This window comes from Microtus pennsylvanicus, chromosome 8, assembly GCF_037038515.1.
Source record: "Microtus pennsylvanicus isolate mMicPen1 chromosome 8, mMicPen1.hap1, whole genome shotgun sequence".
Classification (NCBI taxonomy): domain Eukaryota; kingdom Metazoa; phylum Chordata; class Mammalia; order Rodentia; family Cricetidae; genus Microtus; species Microtus pennsylvanicus.
This window is the reverse complement of record NC_134586.1, coordinates 3,913,647-3,925,672: the sequence shown is the minus strand read 5'-3', so window position 1 is coordinate 3,925,672 and position 12,026 is coordinate 3,913,647. Positions and strand designations below refer to the sequence as shown.

The following is a 12,026-nucleotide window of genomic DNA, read 5'->3' as shown; positions in this document are numbered from 1 at the left end:
GGGTCTGTTCTCTGGGCTCACTGGGCCACCTGGGTCTGTTCTCTGGGCTCACTGGGTCACTTGGGTCTGTTCTCTGGGCTCACTGGGTCACTTGGGTCCGTACTCTGAATCATACTTTTGTCCCTCACTCTTATTATGTAAAATAGCAATAAATATGCCTTTCCATACCAGTAGAGAGTTTTCAGAAACACGACAAGAAGTGATAAAGGCACACACAAGATGAAAATTTATTTTATTAATATTTACTAATAAGTTATCCAGCCCTGATGGTATGTTAAAATTCACCCTTTTAAAGGACAACATAGACATTCTTTCTTGCTAGAGGTAAGAGAATTAATCCAGGCACAATGACTTCATAAACTTCTCAAGCCTCGGGACACTCCCATGGAGGAGGACCTAGAGCTATCTGCAGAGGTCTCAGTTTTCACGCATGCTCAGTTCTGTTGATTTTCCGCACTGTGTCATCTTCTACACGGGAGTCTCATTAACCCTTATTTCAAAGGCGGCAGCACAGGAGTGAGTAGAGGGCCTTGGGTAGCCTCCGGCGGTTTTTGAAATCCGGAATTGGCTATCAAATTTTGAAAATATTTGAGAGCTTATCACGGCTTACGAGCCTCCCCACCCCTGCTCAGGGCAGGAGCCTCAGGGATGAAGACAGCTTAGCTAGCTCTTCACCTGGCTTACACAGCCGCTGTGTCTGGGTTTAAGAAGCCCGTTTCCTCCAGGCCTCACAGTATTGCATCTCACAGTAGCTTAGAAGGGATCTCCAGGCCAGGACATTGCAACAAAACTTTGAAACAGCTGCCAGACATATGTCCTCCTCTGGTTGCTCTTCCATACAGCGCATGGTTAAGGGTTCTGAGTCATGATGTCATCTCTCCCGAGTCAGAGTCGTCACCTCTCCTGTGCCTTGGTTTCTGAAATCTCCTCAGTCCCTGAAGGTGAGCTTTGGCTCCTTCTTTCCGGGAAGGTGGCATCGTGGGAAGTGAAGTCCCGTCTTAGTCTCCATCACTCCCAGGCCTCCTTACTCACACTCAGTCCCGAGATGGAGTCACACCACATTGCAGTCTGTCGCTGAATGGCAGTCAAAACCCTGAGCTGGATCATCACAGGGTCAGCTCTGATTCAGATGCATCGGCTTCCTGGAACTATCAACAGTCTACCAAATACCGCAATCTTCATCCACAGTGAAGAGAAGATGGCGGATTCAGGAAAATAAGCCCTTTGGTAACTTAACTTTCTAAAAGGGTAGAAAATTCTATCTTTGCATGCATACAACTGGTCAATATTCTCTCCCCAGACAGTACAGAGCTCTGATCCCCAATGATTGTTTTAATTTAGAAGACATCTCTCATTAAACTCTTGAGCCTCAAAATGGAACACACAGGGGAGCAAACCCTTCTGTAAATTAAAAATATTATTCAGTGGGAACTGCAACTTTTAACCAATATGGATTTTAATAACCTAAATATTAAAAAACCCTCCCTAGCACAGAAGTCAGAGGTGACTGTGGTTTTAATATTGCTATATACGTATGAGAACACCAAGCACACTGACTTCAAACAATCCAGTTGTGTTAGAAAACACACATGACAAATGGAAACTCTTACCAGACATCAAGTTGCCTTTTTTAATATCTTGATGAATTCAGGGACCTAGAAAGTGCCTTTTGTTTCATTTGTTTTTTAAAATTTTGTATCATAATCTTTAAGCTTGTAGAAAGGGAAGAAAGAAAATGCAGCTGAAGAAAAAACAGACACACTAGACATAGCGAGAGCCTCCGTAGGCGGCTTCTCTTTCAGATGTTTCCCCCTGGAGAAAATACAGCATCAGACAGTGAGCGGTGGCACTGGCTAGGACGTCAGGTCTCATGGCACCGCAGCTCACACCTTCCCTTCCGCAGCCTGCCCGCTTGCCCGGCTTACTCTACTCTTATCAACCACTGTCGAGGCACTGGTGGCCTTGGGTTTTAAAAATGGCTGCCTTAGTTTAATTCTGGTGACACCAAAGAATTAAAGGTGACTGCGCCAGATCTCAGACAGCAGTCAAAGGTCAGCGTGGCACTGTATGAGTCCAGAATGTCTTCCATCCTGGGCATCAGCATCCTCCAACTTCCGGCTAAGAGAATCACTGCCCTGTCCAAGAGCACGTCTTAATTTAGGGTGGTTTTAGTGTCTGTGGGTTGAGTACCAGTAGAGTTAGTGCATTGTACTGGGTCCCAAGGCTCCACCTAAGAAGCAGAAGGTAGGTTCACGAGGGCTTCCTGCCTGTACAGCGTGGCTGTATATATAGAACAGGGATTTGGATTTTTTTAGGAGTCAGCAGCTGAAACTGTCTTGAAACACCTGAAAGCTTTAATCGTCGTGAGAAATGCCATGTGGCCCTTGGCGGCTGAAAGATCTGGAGGCCTGAGGGTCCACCGGAAGAGCCTGGCTCAGAGTGCGGTGCCGTGGCTGGTGGGGCCTCGCCACAGAGCAGGTTCCATCTTTGCTCGTCTCTGTCTGGCTCCACTGCCTCAAATAGCCTCCCCAAATAATCTACCCACCCAGGTTATTTTCCACCTCGATAAGTTCTGGTTTCAAGATTCAACACAAAACAGTTCGGGGGAAGGAATTATGATCTGCCCTGTGTTGAAATACCATTACTGTAACAGTCCTAAGTGTGCCATCGGAATCTGCAAGTCCTTGTATGGCCAGGGCATTTCTTAGGTTTCCCTCCCGCAGGCGCAGGGAGAGCAAACACTCAGCTCCTCAAGCACCACAAATACAAACCAGCTCGCTTTCACTCCACGCTTCTGAAAGGCAAACGCACCACAGCAAGTTTCTCAATGCTTTCTGTCACCTTCGAGTGTTGCTTTATTAATACCAGTACACTTAAATAGCATCTGCACCCAACACTAGTTCCTGGCCAAGCTTCTCTTCTTCCATGATCTTAGCATGCATGTGACCTTAAGCGCATTCTCAGTCAGCTCTGTGGCTTTCCGTTTGTGCAGCCCTGCACAGAGTCCTGGGGACCGTGACCCCTCCTCCAGTTATCTGTTCAGCGTGTGGTGTGTGAACCCCAAAGCACCAGGTGTGTAGAGCTCTGAGCCCATCACGTTTCATGGCCATGAAGAAGCTGTCCAGTAGGAACACGTAAGGTTCGGAAGCTTCATGAGATTTCCTTTTTAACTCTCGGAGTTGAGTTTTTAATCTTTTAAAAAATTTTTTTGAGTCAGACTCCCAGCCACCAAAGTGTGGCTTCCTGCCTCTGACCTGTTTGCTGCAATTCGAAGAAATAAATTCCAGCCAGCCGTGACAGGCTGCAGTCAGCATGTGAGACAAGTCCAAGGCCTATCGATTGAGCAGGGGGAGGTCTGCCCCCCACCCCCGGCCTGGCTTCCTGCTGCACCGAGAGTCTGTGCCCTGCGCTGTTTTTCAGCTTGAGTCTTCTCAAGCGTGAAAACACAGTTACGGATTGTTCTGGGAGCTAAATGGCTCGGCATCTTGGCACTTGGCTGTTTTTTAGCTTTTCAACAATAGCCACTGTTTGCTCCCTGCATCTCCATCCTTCCTTCAGCGATGAGGCGGGCATCTGATGAAAGGCTGGTCACGGCATGCCCCCGTGGTGTCAGTGCGGTGGCATGTGATGGTTCACATGGGGTGTGTTTGATCCAAGGAAGCCCAGCCTCTGCTTGTTCTTCCTTTGTTCTGTCATCTGGGGAGAGAAAGAGAGCGAGCGCCTTCAGCTGCTTTTCCCGATTCTTCCTCCAAGAACCCGCGGTCTGCTTCCCCATAGAACATATTCACCACAAAAGCTCTTATTTTAAAAAGTAAATAACCAGAAATAGAGGTGAGAAAGACCAACTCCTCTCTCCATGGTTAGGAAACAGGAAGCAGGGTTGTTAGAGACACATCTGCTACATTCTTATCACCGTGGCTGGGATCATTTAGCAGCTCCAGAGCGGCCTGGTGATATTCTGTTTTGTGAGCGCTAAGGATGTCATACGATAAAAGGGTTGATCAGGACCTTAGCGTGGCGGCTGTTAGTGAATCCCTGCCTTGCAAAGCTAAGCAGGCAGTAAGAGCTATCCCTCCTCGTCTTTCATCAGCACAGCTGGGCACAGCGGCAGGCGGCTCTGCTCACTGACCTGCTCCTTCAGCTCCGCCAGCTGCCCAGAGAGCTGCTTCACGAGACTCATGGTGCTCTCCAACTTCTCCTGCAGGTTCCGCATCTCATTCTGCTCACTATCACCTTCATTGCTGACAAGGGACATGGCTCGCATCCGGGGAAACCAGTCCAAATTCTTCTCCTGAAAGAAAATAAATGTGGGGACCGGGCAGTGAGTGTGGGTGGCAGCCGCAGGCACTACACACAATATTCCTGGTTATTTATTATTATTGAAATGTCAATCAGTGTCTCACTTGGGCAGGCCGGTGCACGTCTGTAATCCTATCATTCTGGAAGCTGAGGCAGGAGCTGGTCTCGGTGTTCAAGGCCAGTACGGGCTACATGATGAATTTCAGACCAGCCTGGGCTTCAAAGCAGGACTGTCTCTAATAAAACCCAAAGCACAATGTCTCTCAGCATATACAATAAAAGATCCCTCTCTGGCCAGGGCCAGGAAAAGCCTGGATTGGTCCCCATGGACTGGGAAAGACCTAAGCAATGGCTTCCTGCAGGCTCCCAGGTGGTCCTGGCGAAGCAGCCCGTGGGTGTCTGGTGATTCTGGAGTCTTGTGGCAGCAAGAGCAGATCTAAGTGTGTGTGTGTGAGGGATAGGAGAAGCACACACTGCTCCTCAGTAGGAGGTTGTTAGACCGAAGGTTTCAGTTCCTGCCACCATGCTGGGTTCCTGCCCACGTCCTCCACCAGTTCTGTGGCCTCCAGCTTGTACGGGGAGCAGAAGGTCATGGCCTGGGGTTATACTGTCTGTTCCCTTTGGAAGCAGCACTATCACTGTGGAGTGTCTTCCCCGGAAGGCAATAGCTGCTGCCACTTTCACCATTTTCTGGGCAGCCTGGGTGTGTCCTCTGTGTGTGTTTCCCCTCCGTTGTGGTAGACACCCATCAGTCTCGAAAACTCTGGCTGGTGAATTCCACAGAGTCGGTGTGCATAACTTAGCACGTAGTTTTCAGTCTTCATTTACTCCGGAAATTGTAACGTGTCCCCCATCTCCGGCATGTCAATCACCCATGTCAGAATGGGGACACACCGACCTTTGCACCACAGACCATGGGGGTTGTGTCCCCACCTACCATCATCTGTCACCACTGCAGGAGCCTCTTGCTTACAACCCAACCCCTCCCAGGTAAGTCCTGAGAAGACTCTGCCTGGGCTCTCAACCCACAGAGTGCAGTGGGGAGAGGTGTTTGTCCTGCTATTTCATCTTGACCCTTCTGGTCCTTGGCATGGCTTGTTGTTGTTGGTGGTGGTGTGTTGTTGTTGTTGTTGGTGGTGGTGGTGGTGTGTGGGTGAGAGGGGGGAGAGAGGGAAAGAGGGAGGGAGGAGGAAGAGAGAGAGGAAGGGAGGGAAGGAGGTTTTAGAGTAACAGATTCATTCAGCTACTCCTGCCACACCTACAGTCAGGCATTTAGGGCTCACAGTCATGTATGTGGCTCAGAGGACCAAGAGTTAGTTCTTTCCTTCTGCCGTGTGTGTCCTGGGGATCACACTCAGACTGGGGATCACACTCAGACTGGGGATCACACTTGGGCTGGGGGATCACACTCGGGCTGGGGAATCACACTCAGGCTGGGGAATCACACTCGGGCTGGGGATCACACTCGGGCTGGGGATCACACTCGGGCTGGGGATCACACTCGGACTCCCAGCTCCAGCAGCAAGCACCATCCTGGGCCCTGAGAGGGAGAGTTAGAACTGAAGCCAGGGGTGATGTTTGTGCTGCCGACCAGATGATTTTACTGCCATGGACCTGTATTTAAAGTGACGCAGGTGGTAACCTCAATATCATCCTTTCCCTCTCTGGTGACTCTTAGGATGAACCCTACAGAGTCCCTGGTGCCATCCTGAAGGTGACCAGCTAAGCAATGGGATGATTAGGTGCCAGCCAGACTCTGAGATGAAGTACAACAGTGACTCCCTCTCCGTCCCCTACGGGTCACTAGAGGAGGACTTCGCCTGGAAACTGCCCTTTGCTCAGAGGTTAAAGGTGGTCATGTCTTCAAGTCAGAGTTCCAGAATTCTCCAGCTCTTCTTCTGGGGTGGGAAGCAGGTGCCCCCCAGAGGTGAGATTGTGGGAGAGGAGATGGGACAGGGAGAGCTGAGGGGATTAAAATAAAGGCTGATGTCTTTGTGTGTGAGAACAGCTCTGGCTTTTCAGGGAAATGGGTGGCACTGGGACTATCAAGATAGATAATGTTGTGTTTTCTCCCATAGGCGGAATCGAGTTAAATTCAGATTCTTACATACCTAACACACACACGTACACATGCATACATAAAAGTAGACTACAAGAGGTCAGAAGAGATGTTAAGGCAGGGTGGGGATAAAGAGGATAATGAAACATGTGACTTGGAAGGGGGTTCCTCAGGGGCAGAAGTGTTGGGGTTCATCTGGTGACACAGGATCAGATGATCCCAGGAAACATGGCAATTAATGCCCCAAGTGAGGGAGGGTGAAGATATCCCTTCCACGATCAGGCAGAATGTCTACCGAAGAGAAGATAAGACAGGTTTGTGAAGCCATCTCTGTAAAGAGGCTCCTGCAGGCGCCCGGCTAGATAGGTCATGTCCAATGCTGCCCGCTTTTGAGGAGACAATGGCAGCTCTCTCTGAGCAGATTCTGCTGGAGCTGCCTGGCCACGGGACTCTCATTCCCCACTCTGTCTGCGCTTGTCCCTTTGTTCACTCATTCCTTTCATAATTCCCGCTTGTGAATCCGCGCCCGTGCTAGGCACTGGGGAACAATGGTGAGCAGCCCCCAGCCTGTGCCCCGTGCTTTTCTAACCCACAGGCAGGCGGTCACCGATGACAAAGGCAAGGAGGTGCCGGGGAGCAGCAATGGTCTGTTCCTGTCCTCGGGGGCCCATTCTCTCTCTTTGCCCACTCTGAGTATTTCTGGCTGCTCTAATTTGCCACGTTTCTCCCTCTGTCTGTCTGTCTGTCTGTCTGTCAACCCATCAAGTCTGAAATGAAGATATATAGGTAATTTTCTAATGCTTAAAAAATGCTGAGATTCCTTGTCCCTTTTCCCCAGACATGGAGTCTAGACTTGCACTTCCAATTCCACCTGTCTCTGCTGTGCCCACTTGGCTCTTCTCTAGGCAGGCTCTAGATTTATATTGCCAACTCTTCCCCTACTCATGACCTTAAGATTGACCCTCTCCAACAAGGGTCACTAGACCCACATATGCAACTCCTGCAACAGGCATGAAGATGACAGGCCCTGGGCCTGCCTCCCCTTGCCCCATTCCTCACAAGACTAGTATGTCCAACTCCCGTAGGACCTGTTGCCTGAAGAAAACTTCTGACCCCTGAAACTTGCCTATGAGCATCTTCTAACTTTCCACAAGTCTGCTCTGGGCTTAGAAACCTCACTGAGCTCAAGTTGAGCCAAGTCTGCTTTTGATGCCCTCCTTAAACATTAACACTGAATTGCCCTTAGCCCCATACAGCTGGTCAGTTGTCTGACAAATTGGTGTAATGGGACAAGAACTTCAGCCAACCATTCAACACAGAAGACAATATTTCTACAACAAGCATTATCTGTGACCTTACCCCAGATGCCTAGATCCCACCTCAAACATGGACAACTAAAAATTAATACTTCCATTGTAATGTCCCCTGAGAAAAGCCACTTAGATGATACACAAGATAAGGATTCAAGGAGGGATGAATAAATGCCAAATTGAAGACCGAAAAAATATAGTTGGTTGAAATAACAAAAACAACTCAAGATATGAAAACAGAATTTAGTGAAGAGATACAATCTCTGAAGAAACGTCAAATGAAATAAACCTTGAAATAAAAAAATTTATGAGTTCAAACAAAAAATTCATAGAAAAATTTCACAATATATTGGATCAGGTGGAAGAGAGAGCATGAGCCTTAAAGACAAAGAGGAGTTGGATCATTCAAAGAAAGTGTCAAATCCCCTCCATGCCCCAAGAACAGACCATGCGGGAACTCGCTCTATAAAAAGATCAAACCTATAGAACAATAAGTATAGGAGAAGAAAATATCTTCAACAAAATTATAGTATAAAAACTCCCTAATTTAAGAAATGAGATGCCTATCAAGGCCCAAGAGGCATACAGAACCCCAAATAGACAGGACCAGAAAAGAAATTCCCCACATAATGTAACAGAACACCCAATGTACAAAACAGACTATTGAAAAGACAATAAGATCAAAAGGCAGGCCCACCAGAAGGAACTAGATCCCTGCACGCTCTATAAGCTATGAAAGACAGTGGACGGCACTGCTACTGTGCCCAGCAGAGCCATCAGATTTCAGTGATGACCACTAATCCAGCTCCATAGGAGACACTGAAAAGAATACTCATATCTGAAAAAAAGGATAAACATGGGCAGGAGGGCACAAAAGCAATTCCAAAACACTGAATCAAAAGAGAACACCATAAAATCAACAAAATGACAAATTAATACACATTGTTTGAGAATATCTCTTAATATTAACTGATAATAAAATTAATTTACAATAAAACCAATTCCCTAATAAACAGAAACAGAATAACAGGCCGGATCAGAAAACAACAGAATCCATCTTTTTGCTACTTCAAAGACACACAGTTCTGGGTCAGTGATAGACACATCAAAGTAAAAGGGAGGAAAAAGTTTTCCAGCAAATGGGAAGAGGAGTCAGGCAGCAGAATGATTCTAATATTAGACAAAATGGACTTCAAGTGAAAACCAATCAGAAGAGACACATATGGATACTTTATCTTCATTAGCGGAAACCCAACTGGATATTACAATCCTAAACACGTATGAGCACCAAACTTCATAAAAGAAGAACTATTACCCTGCCACCACAGACCAATACCAACACAGCGATGGTGATGATCCCAATACTCCACAGAAACAGACTCATTGATGAATGGAATAGAAATGAGGACTTACATATAAACTCTGACTCCTACAGCCACCCAACATTTGACAAAAGCCAACAGACAAGCACTGGAGAAAAGATGCATCCAGCAAATGTTGCTTGTTCAGACTGAATGGTTACAGGAAACAAGTGAAATCTCACCCGTATCTTTCACACCTTAAAAAAACTATACTCCAAAGGGATTAATGATGTGGGATTCCCCTCTGTGTGCTGTGAATACCATTGGTCTTGAGGTCATGATAGGATAGAAGAGGTAGGCGAGGAAAACTAAGTTGAATGTTGGGAGAAAGAAGGGCAGAGTTAGAGAGAAGCCATGGAGCCTCTGCTTGAGACAGACACACTGAAACTTTGCTGGTAGGCCACGACCTTGTGGTGATGCACAGATTAATAGAAATTGGTTAAATTAATATGTAAGAGTTAGCTAATAAGAAGCTAGAGCTAGGGGGCTGGAGAGATGGCTCAGTGGTTAAGAGCATTGCCTGCTCTTCCAAAGGTCCTGAGTTCAATTCCCAGCAACCACATGGTGGCTCACAACCATCTGTAAAGAGGTCTGGCGCCCTCTTCTGGCCTTCAGGCATACAGACAGAATATTGTATACATAATAAATAAATAAATAAATATTTAAAAAAAGAAGCTAGAGCTAATGGGCTAAGCAATGTTTTTAATAATATAGTTTCTGTGTGATTATTTCAGGGCCAAGCAGCCAGGAACCAACAAGCGGCCTCTCATTCAACAGATTAAGGACTTCATACCCTGAACATGACCAGGAAGCAAGCAGGGAATAGTCTTGAGGTCATTGGTATCAGAAAAGAGGTTTTGGATAGCATCCCAATAGTAAAAGGCTTTAATACCAATAATGAATAAATGGGCCTCACAAAACTACGAAGTTTCCATACAGCAAAGTGTACTATTACTCAAACGAAGAGGCAGTCTGCAGATTGGGGAAAAATCTTTACCAACTATACATAGGATGGAGTGATAATATCTAGAATATATAAGTAACTCAAAATTAAACCTTTAATAAAATCAATTTTTTAATTTGGGGATATAAACCTAAACATTCAGGAAAAAATACAAACAGCTGAGAAACATTTAAAAGTATTCAAGATTTATAGCCATCAAGGAAATGCAAATTAAATTCCCTTGAGATTTAATTTAAGTCCAGTCAGAATGGCCAAGGTCAAAACCAAATGATGATAAATGGAGGCATGAGCACTGGGCACGGGGACACCTGATACACCTGTTCTCTGCTGCAGGGCTGCAAACTGCTGCAGCCAATATGGGCACTGAGTGTGGGGAGCTTCAAAACCGCGGATAGATCTACCAGGTTATCCTGATAGACCCGTGTTGGCATACATACAAAGTCTGCATATCTTACTTGAGATATCTAAAGAAAAAAACTCTCAAAGAACTAGTACAACTTTTTAAAAGAAAATTGAATTTTAAAAATAAGTTTTTAAAAGTCAGTGCAGCTTTCTCGTCTCGTGAAAATGGCCTTAAATACAGTATTGTATATGTGCTTTGCTTTTCTGTTGAGAGCAGTTTGTGACAAAGCAGCCAGACATGCCTTCCCCCCACCTCTCCTTCCCTCCCTCTCCCTCTCCCTTTTTCTTGTCTCTCTCATGGGGAGGGAGGGAAAGGTGGAGTTGTTGCCTGACCCTAAGCCAGAACTGCACGCCTTGTGCTTCCTGCAGGGCTTGCCTGTTGGCAGCCTGGGCGACTTCCTGATCTTGCTAGCCTGTGCGGTGCTCACCCACTAACACAGTGGTCTGATTTCACTTTATAGGACATGTCTTGTGGTCATGCACATGTTATTAGAGTCCCAGGCTGATGCTGGTTAGTCAATATGAAATCATTTCCTATTTCAGCAGACTGAAGACATGTGACCGCAGGATAGCCTACAGTTAGGGAAGTCCTTTAGCTGCCAGACTCCTAATAACTTAGCGACATGCAGATCTTCTAGAGGTTTCTAAAATGCAAGACTCATAGATGAACTCGTCATTTCTCTGAGATGTTCATTTAGGATCCATAATCTTTTTGCTACAGCTAATTTTATGATAGTGTGTCTGTCTAGGAGACTAGAGAACCAATAGACAGAAGTAAAAAAATATTTCCAAGTCTTTTTAATAGCAAGTCAGTGTGACCCATTAATGTTGATAGCTGTTAGTGTTGCTTTGAGATCACCTATGTGGTGTTCACACTTGACATTTTCAAGTGATATTTCCATCTGTGGAACAGAACTAGTGTTGTTAGTGGTACCATCGAAGAGATGGGAAGCTAGGTTTTGGTTTCCTCATGACCCACATCATCTACTGTAGGGGGCAAATGGGTCTCAGTTTGCTTATCCGCAAAAACAGAGGTGTCTCAAGATGTGTCCGTACCTGTCCCAGCCTGGCATTTCATAAACTGTGGATGCAAAAAGAGCTTCAACATTCAAATTGCTGCAAATAGCCTTGAGTCTGGCAAATGAGCAAGCACACAGAGTTAAGGCTAGAAGAGACGCTGAACGCAAGCCCAGTGTGCACGTGCATGCGTGTGTGTGTGTGCACGTGTGTGTGCATGTTTCCAGAGCTTAGATTAGAGGGTGTGTGTCCTGGAGGATGATGGGAGGTAGCTCTGAACTCATTCCGTCTCCGGATGTGACAGGAGAGCTCTGGTGCTCCCAGCTCTCGTGATTCAGAACTGACCACTATCTCAGAACAACACAGAAAGCATGTTTTACCACGTCAGGATGAGACTAAGAGGTAATGAGAATGGTTTGGGTCAATCAAACATTTAGAATTTATCTCTTAAAAAGCCATTAGCATTTATGCGTGTGAGCTGAAAGGAAAGAAGTTCTGACTTTCTCTAACAGAGCCACAGAGCCCACCTGCCTTCTGAGTGTCTGGCATTTAGTCATGCGATGGCCAGTACCCACAATTCCACAGAACAGGGATTGCTATGATCTCACTCCAAA

General features: G+C 46.3%; 1 protein-coding gene across 1 annotated transcript in view; it reads right to left on the bottom strand.

The window, feature by feature from the left end:
• Positions 1-215: 215 nt before the first annotated feature.
• Positions 216-12,026, bottom strand: part of Itpr2 (inositol 1,4,5-trisphosphate receptor type 2) — a 411,976-nt gene continuing 400,165 nt past the window's right edge. The window contains exons 56-57 of the mRNA XM_075982281.1: positions 4,130-4,291; positions 216-3,696 (exon numbers count right to left, since the gene is read on the bottom strand). Coding sequence (XP_075838396.1) covers positions 3,610-3,696; positions 4,130-4,291 — 249 coding nt within the window. The 3' untranslated portion in view covers positions 216-3,609. The remainder of the gene's footprint in view (positions 3,697-4,129; positions 4,292-12,026) is intronic.